The sequence below is a fragment of the Biomphalaria glabrata genome, chromosome 8 (genome assembly GCF_947242115.1).
Source record: "Biomphalaria glabrata chromosome 8, xgBioGlab47.1, whole genome shotgun sequence".
NCBI lineage: Eukaryota > Metazoa > Mollusca > Gastropoda > Planorbidae > Biomphalaria > Biomphalaria glabrata.
Window position 1 is genome coordinate 39,352,750 of NC_074718.1, and position 16,808 is coordinate 39,369,557.

The window sequence follows — 16,808 nt, forward strand, 5'->3', positions numbered from 1 at the left end:
CCGACAAGACCAACGTCTAATCTTTCGACTCAGGACCGGACACAACAGAATGCGACAACACATGTTCCGGAAGCTCAAAATTGGAACCAGTGAAATCTGCCCATGTGGAGTATCACCAGAAAATGCCGACCACGTCCTCCAAAACTGCTCTCTCTACCAAGAGGCCCCAATAGAAAGAAAACTATATGGAGAGCTCCCTGATTTGGAAACCACTGCGCAGTTCATCTCATGTATTGGTCTAGTCATATGAACACTCCAACATAACAATGAGAACGATGAAGAAGAAGAATTAACTGATATTTTTTAAACTGATGACAATATATATACATATGATGAATATTATAACTGATCATAAAAACTGATTATGCTTATATTAAAATGAACAATCATACCTTGTGTTTTTTTCTTTTTCTGATAAATTGGTCTCTTTTTTGGCACATCAGGAGCTTCTTCTTTGGGGGGCAGCTCAGCACCTTCACAGATTAAGAATAAAAAAAAACCAATAGTCTAAAACCTTAAAGAAGACGCCAGACAAAAACATTGTGGCTATTATGTTGTCTCACTAATGGTAAAAATAAATTTCACAAAGATATGCACTATGTTTGGCCACCACCACACCCCTTCGATAAGAGCATTGGGAAAATAGATAAAAATATTTGTACCTGTGCTGAAACACTGGCATTTTGAACAAAACATATAAATGATATTTTATATTTTTAAAGCTTTTTCAAATCATTATTAAAAAAAAAAAAAAACTCTTAACACCTCATATTATATTTTGCTTAAACATTTAAAAAAAAAGCTTTTCAGTTTTTTAAATCATTGAAATTTAGTTGACATAGAGAAGACAATAAAAATGAAAATATCTCATTCATGGCTCAATCTGACTGTGGTATCTAACCTGTTCCTTTCATAGACTCCAACATTTGTTCCAGTCTCCTCTTATCTTGTTTCTGTTTCTCTGTCAGAAACTTTCCTTCTTTTTTTAATCTCTCTTCTCTCTCTTTCTTCTTCAATTTTTTCTTTAACCTTCTCTCCTCTTCCAGACGTTTCTGCCAGTCAAAATGAAAACTATTTCTTCATCATACTATTATAAGCTTAATGAGCATAAAAGTGTGACAGAAATAAGAGCACAAACATCTAAAAAGAGAAGTTATTTTTAGATCAGCTATGGGGATAAGCCAATATGTAAGTGGAAGTGTGTTTCATCGTGAAATGAACAAGAGCTTACCTCTTCTTCTAATTTACGAATTCTCTCTTCTTCCAATAGCCTCAATCTTTCTGCCTCTTCTTTGGCTTTTTGTTCTTCTTCCTGAATCTTTTTCAGATGCTCTTTAATCAGGGCAAGCTGCAGTATACAGGAATAAATATGGTGGACATGATTTTGCAGTATACAGAATAAATATAGTGGACATTTTGCAGAATACAGAAATAAAGTATTGGAGAAAGTTTAGTGGACATTATTTGCATCTCTAAATAAAATCTAGAAAACATTTTGAGCTAAAACAAAAGCAAGTAACACTTTTCTCATATCAAATGACTGTCCAAGGCTTACCTTTTTACTAGGCTTTGCACCCTCTTTCTCTTTCTCTTCCTTTGCTCCCTTCTTGGCAACTTTCTTTTTCTTTTTTCCATCTTTTGTATTTTCTAAATTTTTTTTGCCGGGGGGGGGGGGGGGGGGGGAGGGGGGGAGTGTAAAGAAAAACAATGAAATGGGGGAAAACCCTGGATATTCTAAACGTATAGTTTAGCTACCAAAACCAAAAATAAATTATAACTAATCTTATTAAAAAAATAAACATTAAAAAATAAAGAATTATGAAAACATTTTATTCTATGTATACATAGGAAAACATTTTATTACACATATACACAAGTTATGTAGTTTACTTAATATTTAAAAATTCCTTTAAATGCAAGGACTTAAATGAAAATCTGAAGCCAAATCAGTTTTAAATTAGAGAGTTACCTTCTTTGTCCCCCTCATTATCTGGAGTGCTTTCTTTACTTTCCGAAGCATCTGGCGCTACTGCAGAAGCTGCCACAGCTTCTGGCTCTTCATGTTTTGTCCCAGCTGCACTTTGAGTAGTCCCCTCACTTTTGGGGACTTCTCCTTCCTCCTTCTTTCCCTTTTTCTGTTTTTGCTTCTCCTGTTATTTTGGTTATGTAAAGCAAATATAAATGTGACAGTAAGTATCCAAAACTATCCTAATTCTGTGAACATTGTTGCATTTCAGGAAACTACATAAACAACAGAAGTATTCAATGAAGAAAATATATTTGTTTATTGAAAGTTTTACCAATGTTTTTGGCATATCTCTGAAATGAATAGTAGCAAAATTTAGAGAATTAGTGTATTAGTTTAAGGTCTTCAAAGACTTGGTGATCTATTCTTACAAGAACAGCACATTTGATTAGACAAATCTATTTAATAAATCTTACAAGAACAGCACATTTGATTAGACAAATCTATTTAATAAATCTTACAAGAACAGCACATTTGATTAGACAAATCTATTTAATAAATCTTACAAGAACAGCACATTTGATTAGACAAATCTATTTAATAAATATTTTAAGTTTGATTTCGTTTTATTTAGAAATTTAACTGAAATTAAAAAAAAAAAACTTTCAGAAACCTTGCAGTCGTAAAACATGAGTTAGATAAAATCCATTAAAAAAATATTTAATCTGCTTTACTAACCAGCAATTTCTTTTGTTTTTCTCTTTCTTTCTTTTCTTTTCTCTTCTGTGCAGCAGTTTTCACTGTACCACCATCCTCGTCCACATCATCCTCCTCGTCACCATCATCTTTCTTGTCATCGGCTTTATTGTTTTCTTCCTTTTCTGCATCTTTACCTTTTTTCCCTTTCTTTTTCTTTTTGTGGTCTTCTTCTTCATCATCATAATCATCCATTGTCACCACTTTGGGCTCTGTTTTAGGTACCTCATTCACTTCCTGTTCCACCTCTTCAACCTTTCCCTTTTTTCCTTTTTTATTTTTTTTCCGGTCATATTCTTCATTGTCATAGTCATCAATTGTGACTACTTTGGGCTCAACTTTAGCTACTTCTTTTTGTTCCAAATGAGAAGCAGGTTCAGGCGTATCTTCCTCCTCCTCATTCTTTTTAGATTTCTTTCCTTTTTTTTTCTCTGGTGGTTTCTTCTCTAGGCTAGCCATAATGGCCTCAATATCTTGATCCTGAACACTTGTAGGTTTTTCTTTCTTTTTGTTTTTTTCTTTCTTTTTCGATTTGTTAGTTTCTGGTACCACAGTTTCAATAACAATACTGTCCTTTTCATCCTTAAAAAAATTCATTAGATATAGTAAATAAATATATAATATACAAATATAAAAGTAATTATAATCTATATAATCTATATATATAGACTTTTTCGTATATTTTGCAATTTCAGAAAATTTCCAGGAGCTCCTGGTAAATCAGGAAGCAGCAGTTATAAAATGCTTTAATTTAATAATTTACACCTAGAATTAGCGCAGGTCCCACTGCTGTCACATAGGTTGCAAAGGCCTAAGCCCTGCAAAATAGCTGTGTATGCTACCCCGTGGGTCGACTAGTTAATTATAATGCACAAATGAAATGCTTTGCTATTTTACACATACACCTTGAATTAGTGCTTCCATGAAAGTGCGGATCCTTCGGTCACATAGGTTGCAGTGGCCTAAGACCGGCCCTGCAAAATAGCGGCGTATGCTATGCCGCCGGTTGACTAGTATAACACTATTCCTAATGCTTAGCTTTGACTACAATGCGTTGCTATTTTTTTTTTTATATAAAGCAATCTAATATTTAAAATTTTTTAAAATGGAGCCTTTTATTTAGCCCCTACTCTTTAAAAAAATTGTTTTTGGTAAAAATACAAAGAAAATGTAAACAAATCTGTATTTTTTCCAAAGAGATTATTCAAAATTAAATTATAAGCAATTTAAAAGATTTTGGGAGGAAAGAAAACAAAACTACTGACATTTTAAGCATTGACGATAATATCGTCAATTAGGCTGCAGAGTGGGGTAAAATCAATGATGGTATTGTCTATTAGGAGAGAAAGAGTTAATTAAGGTTTATAAAGCTGCTCTTATTCTTACATCACTGGCTTTGTCACTTTTGTCAGCTGTGTCTGAGTCGCCCAAGCCCTCCAACAGTTGAAATGCTGAGATTCCTTTAGTCTTCTTTTTATCCTAAAGTAAACCAAGAGGAACAAGAACTGATAAACAATATAAATTAAAGGACAGAGTGTGCTTGTCAAAAGAATTTCGTAAAGGCCTGAAACACTTTTCCAAGTGATAACCACAAGCAGTATATCTTTAAAATAATAGTAATGTAATGAAATAAGTAGATTTTTTAAAATAAGGCAACTACTGAAAATTATATTTTGAGACTATTCATGGCCACTGTGTGGTATCAATTAAATTTGTATAATCCATGACTGGAATTCTTACTGACCAATTTCCTAACTTAGAACCAATGAAAAAAAAATTTTTTTAACCCAGTTCTTCCTTAACTTGTGCTGGGAATAATTATTTTTCAATTTCAATGAAGCACTAAAACTTCCCATGACTGTCAACTTATCCAGATTAATATTTACTATACTGTGTCTTCAAAGTTGTAAGTCTCATACAATTTTATTATTTTGGAGAACCAAATAAACCGATTGCCAAACTTAAATTAAACTAAATAAATGACAAGTTCTACAATGTCTTAATTCTGGTACCTTCTTTTTGCTCACAACAGGTGCAGGGGCATCATCTTCATCCTCTTCCAAAGCTCCCCCATTTGCCTCAAGTGAAAGTGCTTTAAGCTCTTTTTCAATTTCCCTGTAATGAAAAGAAATTATAAGCTATTTAGTTATAAGTCTGAGTCCTCTTAGGATATATCACTTGAGAAGATAATTTTACAATTTATAATGCTGTTATTACTGCCTACAGCCACTTATCACAAAAAAATGGCAAATGACATAATGATCTGGAACTGATTGCTTTAATTTTATCTTCAACAAATATAGACAATTAAAATAATAATAATAGTTGCTTTAAGTTCAAGATTTATGAATGAATAACAGCATATATATATATTTAAATAGAAGCCACCAATAATTCCTTTCCCTTTTATAATCGCTTAGCCACATAAAAATCCAATCCAAAATTTAGTAAAGTTTACTTTGAATCTCCTGCATGGCTTCTAGGAAACAGCCTCCCAAAAAATACTCTTAATAAAAAAAATAACATTTTAAAAATACCTTACATAGCACAAAATATACCATTTGTCCTGGTTTTGATAAGTTTTAATGACAAATTTATTTATTTATTTTTACAAATATTCTAAGTATATTAGAAATAAATTACCAATCGTCATCATCGTCACGAGTTTTCCCCTTTTTCTTTTTCTTGTCCTTTTTTCCTGCGACATTAGAACTGGGTTCTTGGGTTGATTTTTTTTCCATCTGTTGGGTTTTAACCTCCTCATTATCCTCACTAATTGACAGTGAAATAAATCATCATACAAGGTTAAATTAGGTGTGGTTGGAATTTTGTTTTCTATTTTATAATGGTACTATGCAATTTTCATGTCTACTAAAAGTCTGTTATCTGAAGGGTCTATTTATTAGTATACTAAGTATAGTATAATAAATAAAAACAGATCAAACATAAATGTTTATACAGCAAGTAAACATTTTTTTTAAATTCATAATGACAATAGGCATATCAAACCTACAATTTTTTATAATTTATATGACTGTTAACTATGTATGTCATATGGACATATGATATAAGTCTCAGCACCTAGATAAGAGACTTGTCATTCATTATTAAAGAGAAATATGTAAACATTTCTTAAATCAAAATCTAAATTTGGTAATCTAGTAAGAATTATAAATAGAATCGATATTTAGATATAGCTAATAATCTATAAATATAATTCCTCATCAAGATCTGCTAGTCTACTGTGATTTTGAAGTCATGCTAGTAATACATTTTATATTAACTATTACTATCGATAAGAATTCTAGATCAGTGGCCTAGCAGGTTGGCATGAAGGGGTTCATTGCACCAAGGTGCATGACTAATCAGTGCCCTAAGGGGTCAATGAAAGATAGTCATTTAAATTATTTTTAAGATGTATATCATAATGCATTGAGCATCACGTCTCTTAGAATAGAGCCTTTAGAGTGTAATGACGCTAATTCAAGTATTTCACTATTACTGCATCTAGACTCTAGAAGGTGGTAAATCGAGACCTATCATGATAGAAGGCCTGAACACTGATGTGAAGTTGCAACCAATAACTTGTTGCTACATCACAGGTCATGATGTCACAACCTTAGACGTGGTCGTCGTGGCAGCGCCCTATTGATTTTTTAATAATTTCATCAATATGGGGATTCCATCATCATCCATCCCAGTGGCGCTACAGCCCATGGAGGGCTCTGGCCTGCTTTAACACATCCTTCCATTCAGATCTCTCCTGGGCCTTTCGTCTCCACGCCCTAACCCCAAGCTGTTGCAGATCTGCCTCCACATTATCAATCCATCGCATTTGGGTTGCCTGCCTGTATAAAATTTTCGCTCCTCTGTTATCAGACATTCTTTCAAGGTGACCTGCCCAACGTAGTCTGTTCTTTTTTATTTCGGTCAATATTGGTGGGTCTTCATACAACTGATATATCGCATGGTTAGTGTGTGTCATGCACCCTGTTTTATCCTGTATAGCACCATAGATTTCCCTAAGAATTTTTCATTCCCAAGTATTTAGTATATTTTGAGATGTCTTTGTCAGTGTCCAGGTCTCACTTGCATACATTGCTGCTGGTCTTATTATGATTTTGTATATTATTTTCTTGGTTTTCCTTATTATTTTGCTCTTAAGTAAATGATGGGTGCTAAAAAAATGCTCTGTTGCCTCCTTCTATTTTTTCCTTTATTTCTTTTTGTAGGTCATTTTTTAAATCAATTGTACTTCCTAGATATTTAAAAGTTTGGACATTTTCAAATTCGTGGTCCTTGATTTTGATATATTGTCCCTTTGTTTGATTGTCTCATGTCATTGCGATGGGGATTCCATGGTAACTTTTTATTTATTATTACACCTAGATATTTTAAGTTTTTAATCTGTGTGACTGGTTTACCATGAATAAAGTAAGTAGTTTTTATGTGTTTTAGCTTTTTTGCTACTCTTAATAACTGGCATTTTTCTCCAATATGATTCCCATTTTTGTAATAATTCTCTTTTTGTAAAATTTAAGTATCTTGTATTGTTTTTATAATAATAATAATAATAATAACCTTTATTATCCATAAAGAAATTTGTCGTACAATTTGTTCATTACACCAAACAAAACATAACTATAGAAAACCAAAATATTGTTCTATATATATCATGCAATCATCTTTACATTTTATAATCTGACTTTTGTTCCTGAAATAATCATAACTAATGCAATTTGGCAGATCATCTATAAATAAATTACAAACAGTAGTGGGCCAAAGACTGTTCTTTTTTTAAGTAACATCTGTATTTAATACGATAAAAGATAAGGTACACCTTAGTTTACTATTATTGGTGTTGATTTGGAGCCATTAATTATTACAGTTTGTTCTCTTCCTATTAGAAAATCCTGAATCCATTTGAGGCAATAAGACATTTATGCCAAAGTATTTTAGTTTTTTAAGCAGGCTATGGTGGTGAACGAATAACTAAGGCTTAGAAAAATCTAATAAAAATCATCAGTGCATTGTGTCTATATTCTCACTATTAGTATTATCTAATCACTTTGAAAATCATCAATTAATCCCATTAATCCTATTAGATGAGTGTCACATGACTCATGACGCATATTTCCTAATGCCTAATGCCATGTTGGTATGGAGTGAGGACATTATGTTAATGTTTATCTAATCAAAGTGATTTTAAATGATGTTGCTTCATAATCATATTAATATTATTTGTGTTCTAATATTTTACATATGATACTAGTGATACTGGTCTGTAGTTCCCTGAATCAGAATTTTCTCCTTTTCTAAACAGGGGAGTGACATTAGCTTCTTTCCCGTCCTTGGTCTTAGGCTTAGGACAAGGTCTAGATACTAGATCTAAACCTCTCTAGTTAGATCTACTTGATCTAGATTAGTAAAGTCAAAGTCAGTTAAGTTGTAAAGTTAAAGTAAAATTTGTTGTTTTTACTTTAGCCTTTAGTTTCTTTTAGCGTGGCTTTACTTAAAATGTTGAGGATTTAGATCTAGATTCTAGATGAATCTCATTAGTGACATTATTTATGATTATTATATATCATGATTAGACTTTAGACATTAGACTCGTTAATCATTAGTTAGATCTAGATCTGAATAGTCATAGTTCATAGACACTGTCAAATTTTTTGTCACTAATTTCAGTAATCTAATTATTCTAGTAGATCTAGACTCTAGATGATAGATCTAAACTCTAGATTCAGAAGTCAGAATTCAGTTACTTGGACTTGAGATACTCATACTGAAATAGATCCTAAAAAACTAGGGTAGAGAGTAACTGTAGACCTTTAGCCTTTATTAGGTAGAGTAGATAGAATAGAATGATAATTGAATAGATCTCATCTATTATCTCTAAAAAAAAAACAACTAAATATAGACATGATAGTTTAACTATGATAGTATAATTTAATTATAAATTAGATTTAATTAGAATTATATCTAATATCTATAATTATTCTATAGACTATAGATTTATGATTAATTTATCAGATTATAAGATTATATCATAATCATTATTCAGATAGATTTTAAAATCTAATCTAGACTCTAGATTGACTAGATTGTCTCTAGATTCTAGAAGAATATGTTATCTAGATTAGTTACTAGATTAACTAGATCTAAGTCAGAAGTAAGCCAGGCTGAGGCTTTAATTTAGACGACTTTTGTCACTTTTACTTTACTAGAAACAGACAACAACTCAGAACAAGTCACACTCACAGTCACACTCAGTGGGCCTGGCTAAGCCTAAGCCTTTAAGACTTACATGTCTTCGTCGTGGCCTTTGGCCCCTTTCTTGGGTTTACCCATATCATTAATAAATACTTAAGAGTCTTCGGCGTGTTGATAAGTTCAGTGGAGATGTTAAATAAAGAAAAAATGTTTAATTTTTCAATTCAATCTACAATATTGAACAATAGTATAATTTAACTTATATCGCCAATGATGCGCATGCAGAGAAGCTGTCAACTTTTAATCGTTATACAAATGATAAAAGCATGCAAAAAAATGTGTTAACAAAAAAAAAAATCATGATATGATGATAAAAAATTTAAATCTCAAAATTTCATGCAAAGAACTTTCTACTTCAGTTATTTCTTAAGTTTATAATGACAGATCTTAAGTGTTCTTTTAAATTTGAAATATAATTATGATAATTTAATGCTTTTTAAATATAATAAAATATGAACAGTATAAAAAATGTTAGTGATTAGTTCAGATACTAAATAAGGCTCACTTATTAGAAAAACAGTAGGATATATTTGCAGATAAAAGGTATTTTTAGATTTTAAAAAAGAAAACTATAATAAAACAACAAGCAGTAATAAAAACAAAATATATTAGTTTAGATATATTTGTTCGTCGTAAATGTGTGTTTAAATTAGCATCATTAGCAGTACAAGAATATTTTTCCGGTCAATTTTGTCTAATTTACAAAAATTATTAAAAAACTAAATGTCTTTTCAGAAAGAGAAAACTTTTTAAAAAAATGAAATAGATCTATAAAATTTTATTTTATAAAATGCTGACAAAAAATCTAATCTAATTATTTACCTGAATGTACGCGATAAGATAAATTAATGTTGCTTTTTTTTCTTAAATTCTTATGTTGTGACAAAGATGATGGGCTGTAATATATCCTGATCATAAAATTATGAGAAAATAAATATTTGACATTACTTGTAACAAAAGTTCTAGATATAAATATAGTTGTATGCAATATTCTTTTAACAAAAGTTTAAATTTATTCAAGTTTTTTTTAATTATTAATCGATTTAATGTTTTAATAAAGTTTAATGTTTCGGTACTTAGATTACTGTTGCTAATATATATATATATATATATATATATATGTATATATATATAGAGAGAGAGAGAGAGATGTAAAAGCAATTGCAACATACGATTGCAATGCTTTATTACTTTTTTTTTTTTTTATTGGCCACTATTTAATTCTATTTTTAGAAACATATTAATGTAAAAAGATTTAGTTTTACATCCGTGATATATTTTTAAATATTATATTTTGCTATTTTTGGATAATAATAATAATCTTTATTGTCCGTATGGAAATATTTGTCTTACAATTTGCGCATTACACCTAACAAAACCTTGTAACTAAAAAAAAAACAATGTACTCACCAGGTTCACTCATAATTTACATGTGAAAAGTTTATATCTTAATGATTTGATTGCCAGGGGCAAAAGAGTGTTTGTGTCTGTTTGTCTTTGCTATCGGTGTCTTGTATCTATTTTGTGAAGGTAAAATCACAAATCCTGACTCAAAGGGTGATTTTTCATTTCATGAAATCTGTTTAGCTTTTTTATGGATGTTTTTCTCAACCAGCTGCCCAAATGGGATTAGGTTTTTGCCAATGACTTTACCAGCAGCATTTAGGGTTCTATGGAGCTTATTTTTAATTTTAATTCTTAGATTGCCATACCAGGCAGTCATATTAAAACTTAAAATATTGCAGATGTGAGCGTGATAAAACATTAAACGAGGACAGTTTTCTCAGTATTTTCTCAGTATTCGTAATCTTTGCTGCCCTTTTTTGCTGATATAATCAGTATTTGCAGTAAAATTTAGTTTATTGTCGAGGATAGTACCATACTACCAAACCAAGGTATTTAAAGTGATCTATGTCATATAAGTAGCTAATTCGCATATCATTAGTTCTCAGTCCACAGGTTGTAAATTGTTTATTTGGCCAGAACTTCCCCTCAAGTTGAAACTGGGCACAATTATTTCTTGTAACTGACTGAACCTGAACCAGAATCAATAAAAAAAAATAAAAAAAATAGCCAATTAGTTAAATGACTATTTGTAATTAATTATTTTGTTTGGTATATAACTTAAACTAATAATTGAAACACACATTTACGATGAAAAAATATATCTGAACTAATATATCTTTTTTGTTTATATTGATTGTTATTTTATTATAGTTTTCTTATTTAAAATCTTTTTTTTTAAATCCCTAAAATGTGACCTCTAAAGTAAAGAAAGTAAACGAAGGATACTGAGACAAGAAGATCATCCCCATATGTAAAAACATCAGGATAACATATAATTTTCCTGATTAGGCCTATATAGATAGTACCATTCTTTACACAACACAGACTCTCAATGACATAAAATTTTTAGTACTTGAAAAAAAAATTCAAAGCAGTGCATCATTGGAAGCTTTATTTTTAATATGGACTACACAGCGGACTGCAATATGGACCAAAGGTAATGATCCAAGTACCGGTAAACCAAAACAAAAACAGTGTCACGCTTTAAGAGGTCACAATGTGCATATGCGAAGACCTGTTCGGATATATGGGTCAAAATTTTAGTTGTGTATCAGACCGAAACGACGTAAAGTAATTGAAAATATATTTATGTAATAAATGTAGGTGAACACAGTAAGATAGAAGCTTCGAAGAAAGGGTCAAGAATTATATAACTGACTAAAAAGTAAAAAGTCATTTGGGAGACTATAAAAGTAAAACAAGTCTGGGAGATTGGGGTGTTGTTACTCGGTCGTTAGTAGCTTTAAACCAGCGGTTCTCAACCTTTGTAGCTCCGCGACCCCCTTACACAATTTTTCACTTGGTGGCGACCCCCCATCCATAAATTTTCGTTCATAAGCTTTGGTAAATATGATTTAGCTAATGCTATGAAATCGTTATCAAAATGTAAATAACTGATGTTACTTCCATGGTTAGAGATTGAACATATTGCAAGAGCTTTATTTAGTGTAAAATAAAAAAAAATTTGTATATCTTTTACAACATTTTTTTATTTAGTTTTTTTTTATTGCTGTTGCATACTTAATGCCATTTTAAGAAAAAAGACTAGGCTTGGAAAACGTAGATTCTTTGACACAGCAAACTTAAGCTATAATTGCCTATAGTGTTGTTGCGACAGTATTTTCAAACACGCCAAGTTATTGCAAAGGTTGAGATATAAGAGATCTATAGATAAGTTCGGTTTTTTAAAAATGCGCATTCGAAATTTAAAATACCCAGATTTAAGTATTAATATACCCATATTGGTAGGGCCGCGTTAATCATTTATTAGATCTATTAAAGCATGTATATATAAAAGATATTATTATTAAAAAAAATATATTATTATATAAAAGATATAGTTGTGAATATTTACTAAAAAAATTAAAATAATAAATTTTTTACTTTTGCCAATTAACACTCTGGCTGGCAAAAAGGATGACTCCTCAATACTGTGAAAAGACGATAACTGCATGAGTTGGTTTGGAATTGTATTTTGTAAGACTAACTTTAAAAAAAAATATCCTTTAAGAGAATAAACGAAAAAAGGTTTGTCAGAAGAAAAGCTGGCTGGACTACGCAAATAATGGACCAGCCTCTCTCTCTTGTTAATTAAGAACATTGGTGACCGGGAAAAGTGGAGGATTTAGTTACGCGGGACAGATGATAATGATTTCATGTACATAAAAAAAATCCAGATTTTGTGTAAAATACCCAAATATGAAAGTACTGAAAACAGCTATTTTAATGGGGTGGCCTTAAAAAAATAACTTTTGTGACGATCTTTTATTCAGGAAAATTTTATAAATCACAAAACATTGTGAGAAAATGGATGAAGTTTTTAGAGATCTAATAAAATAAAGCGTAGGAAAGTTTTACTCTCATTGAAGGTCAGTCCATGTGACTGGAGGAGTAAATTTCTTCTTTTGCATCCTCCTGAATTTCTCCATATTGCACCATGCGTGAAAATGATGCGCGACGGCACTCCCCTAGTAAAAACTAGGAGCTGTTGTTCCATTAGTATAGTTCCATGGTTGAGTTTGTTTTTATTTCACTAGATTATGATTACTTTTTCTGCATCAAGTTTTTTTTCTGTATTTAGACTTGATAACTAGCAGGCAGAAAAAAAAAACATGTTTCAAAATAATGTGTTGTTGGAAATGGGAGAGGATGTTGCGAAAATATCTCAAATAACTGCAAACAATAGATCCAGAAATCATATTTAGTTGCACTGCTATTGATGTAATGCTTGTGGCAGAATCATTGTTGCTAATATATATCGATGATACATACAGCTAGTTGCGATGCATTCTTATAATGACTCATTCTGTATCCACTGGCGGGGGCTCCGCCCTGTCCTGTACACTTTTCATAGCCTTTCTTAATGATTTGCCCAGCTCACTACGGTCCAAAAAACTGCTATATGCTGACGATATTGTCCTCTGGTCAACCGGGAAGAAAGCCGACCAAATTCAGGCGGCACTTCAAGCAGACCTCCATACCATCTCCTCGTATTGCGACAAATGGCAGATTCAGATAAACGTTGCCAAAACGACCTGGCCCCTGTTCAGCCTAGGAATCGACATCCTTAAGGCTCCATTCGAGCTTCAACTCGGTGGGCTGCGACTCCAGCGTGAAAATACGCCAAAATATCTAGGGGTGACCCTGGATAGAAAACTGTCAATGCTCCAGCACGTCCAGGAAGTTGAACGAAAAGCCTCGGAGAAGTTAGCGTTATTAAGAAAGCTGGCCAGCACAAAGTGGGGTGCCAAAGCTGACATGCTACGCACATTGTATCTAGGGGCAGTCAGATCACAAATCGAATACAGCTATACAGTTCAAGTATATGCTAGTAAAACTGCCCTCGAATCACTCGACCGGGTACAAGCACAGGCTCTACGGTTCATTTGTGGCACCTTTAGGACAAGCCCAACAAACGCTGCTGAAATCTTTACAAACGTGGCACCCTTATATCTTAGGAGGGAGAGGGCAGTACTTACGGCCTACGAGCGCTATAAAAGGGGCGACTCTAGGCTACCCACCTCAATTTTAGTGCGACAGTGGAGAGAGAGGAACCGCATTAAAATGCGATCGTTCCTACACATAGCGGCCAATTTGTCAAATACAGCTGGACTCTCCACTGATAGAATTCCCATTAGGAGAATCAGTACGTGCCCTCCGTGGAGGAGATTGCCGGCCCCACATATAAACCTGTCCCTGTTAGGGCAAGAGGGAGCCACCAAGAGGCGATTAACACCTGCCATTCTCCAAAATTTGGCATCCATTACTATAAAGTCCTACCCATCAGATGCCATATTCTGTTATACCGATGGGTCGGTAATGAGGGACCCCGATAGATCGGGGTATGGGGCCCTTATTGTCTACCCCGACCGGACTGAACCAGATAGGCTCTCTGGTCCATGCGGCTACGCTGCATGCTCCATGGATGCCGAACTGAAAGGGATAACTAGAGCGTTCGAGGCCATTAGGGCCCGAATGCTCGAACGCGAGACTAGCGCCACTACGGTGGTGTTAGTCACCGACTCTCGCTCCAGTCTCCTAGTTATGGGTGGCGGCGGGGGAGGGTCGCCCGTAATAGAAGAGGCAATCGGCGCCGCAGATAACATCCGCCGAGCTATTGGAGCTGTCGTTTATATGCAGTGGGCGCCTTCACATTGCGGCGTGAAGGGCAATGAAACGGCAGACGCCCTCGCAAGGGAGGGTGCAATGGCAGCCACACACCTCGAAGCACCAAGCACGTACTTACAAGCAACGGCACAAATCCGAGCACTCATTCATGAGAAGTGGTTAAAGTCCTGGGAGGAATCCGACAGAGCACGTGGTGTCTGGCAGCGCATGCGTCACCCAGATCGCGACGATCCATGGTGGCGACTGAGGAGGTCAGAGCAGTCACTAGTTGCGCAGTGCAGGACGGAACACTGTCCTATTGGGGCATACTTTGCCCGGTTCCGCACTAACTTTGACTCCCGATGCCGTCACTGTGGAGAGAGCGTCGAAACAGTGTCGCATGTCTTGTACGAGTGTCCCCAGCTCCGCGAGCTAAGGGGGGACTTGCTTGTGCAGTCACTCGACTTGTATGGTAGCTATGAGGCACTACGCCGGACGGCTAAGTTTCTTGCCAGAGCACTACGGGAGGACTAGTCCTTCCTGCTCTGATTTTTCAATAGGAGTTCATCTCAGGTATCCACTGGCGGATCCAGAACTTTGGAGTGGGGGGACGATTTTTTTCCAAACCCTATATAACCCTAACCCTATGCATAAAGTGCGTACGGCATATATATATATGTATATATTTGATATATGAGAATAAATAAGACTGTTTCTCAATCTTCGGCGAAAAAAAAACAGTCATGGGAGAGCGCTGTAAGGTTTCTCAGTGGGGTTCGGGGCGAAGCCCCGACACCCAAAAGCGTTTTCTTGCATTTTTCACTGCAGAAACGCATTCTCCTGACATCTACAGCTCATTATTTATCAGTGGTGTTCGGGGCGAAGCCCTGACGCCAAAAGCGTTTTCTTGCATTTTTCACGGCTGAAACGCATTTTCCTGACATCTACAGCTCATTATTTATTAGTGGGGTTCGGGGCGAAGCCCGACGCCAAAAGCGTTTTCTTGCATTCTTCACTGCAGAAACGCATTCTCCTGACATCTAAAGCTTATTATTTATTCTATTATAAAGGACCATTTGAAAAATGTTTCAAAATATTCTAATATGAATTTATAGTCCCTGAATGCATTGCAAATAAAACCGATTTGTTCCTTGAAAAGATAAGATACCACACATATTTAGATTAAGGCTTTGAGGATCGCCGCCGAAAAAAATAATTATTCGATAAATAATATTCAATAAAATTCAAGCATAAATTGTGAATTATAGTCCTAAATTTATTTAACTAGAAAAATATGAGATAGAGTAACTAATCTCAACCGTGACTGTTATATTGAAAAATTTTGTTTGAATTATAACTTTTCCAAAGCAAAGTCTTTCTTAAAATAGTTATGATAAATTCATCTGAAATTACACAAACTCTGTCTGGAAAGGGGAAGGCGGAAAAATGAAAACGATTAATCCTCGCTCCTTTTTATAATTTCTGCTAATGATTGCATTGTGCATTAAAGAATAGGGTATGGGCGACTCGATATAAGAATTTACTTTATAGCATATATAAATTATATTAGTGACAGATTTTTTTAAATTTTGTAATTTCTTACTATAATACAAAAAGTAAAAGTATTGGTTTGTCCGATGGGGGGAAGGTGATTGCATGTATCGCACTTCCACCTGTTTATATTATATAGATATTCGACTAATTTTGTTCACATACTATGATTTCTCCATAAAAGTAGGACCGCCCCCCCCCCACTCGAAAGTTTATGGTGGGGGGGGGCGGATTGACGCCATCGCCCCCTCCCGACCCTACCAAATCGGCCAAAATACTAGAAGGGGGGCGGCGAAATAATCTAAAAATAGGTTGAAATATAAATAATTAGAATATATTATTAACATAAGTAATAAATTCGTATACAAATTGTGTGAATTCTATACTAAAAGTCGTCCCCCCCCCCTTTGGGGGGAGATCGGCCGAGTGGGGGGAGGGGCAATCGCCCCTACCGCCCCCTCCCCTGGATCCGCCAGTATCTGTATCAGACATTTAAATACAGCAGCATCTGTGCAGACATCATAAATATTTTTCCAAGCGGTCTTTTACTTTTCCATTTTTTCCCTCTGTGAACAGTGTCATTAGATAA

At 34.0% G+C, this 16,808-nt stretch overlaps 1 protein-coding gene across 1 annotated transcript in view; it reads right to left on the reverse strand.

The window, feature by feature from the left end:
- Positions 1–9,238, reverse strand: part of LOC106076285 (eukaryotic translation initiation factor 5B-like) — a 60,669-nt gene extending 51,431 nt beyond the window's left edge. Inside the window, exons 1-10 of the mRNA XM_056037318.1 lie at positions 9,030–9,238; positions 5,366–5,494; positions 4,735–4,837; positions 4,109–4,201; positions 2,705–3,304; positions 1,970–2,150; positions 1,556–1,647; positions 1,232–1,348; positions 902–1,052; positions 393–473 (exon numbers count right to left, since the gene is read on the reverse strand). Of these exons, the coding sequence (XP_055893293.1) occupies positions 393–473; positions 902–1,052; positions 1,232–1,348; positions 1,556–1,647; positions 1,970–2,150; positions 2,705–3,304; positions 4,109–4,201; positions 4,735–4,837; positions 5,366–5,494; positions 9,030–9,073 (1,591 nt within the window). The 5' untranslated portion in view covers positions 9,074–9,238. The remainder of the gene's footprint in view (positions 1–392; positions 474–901; positions 1,053–1,231; positions 1,349–1,555; positions 1,648–1,969; positions 2,151–2,704; positions 3,305–4,108; positions 4,202–4,734; positions 4,838–5,365; positions 5,495–9,029) is intronic.
- Positions 9,239–16,808: the final 7,570 nt, after the last annotated feature.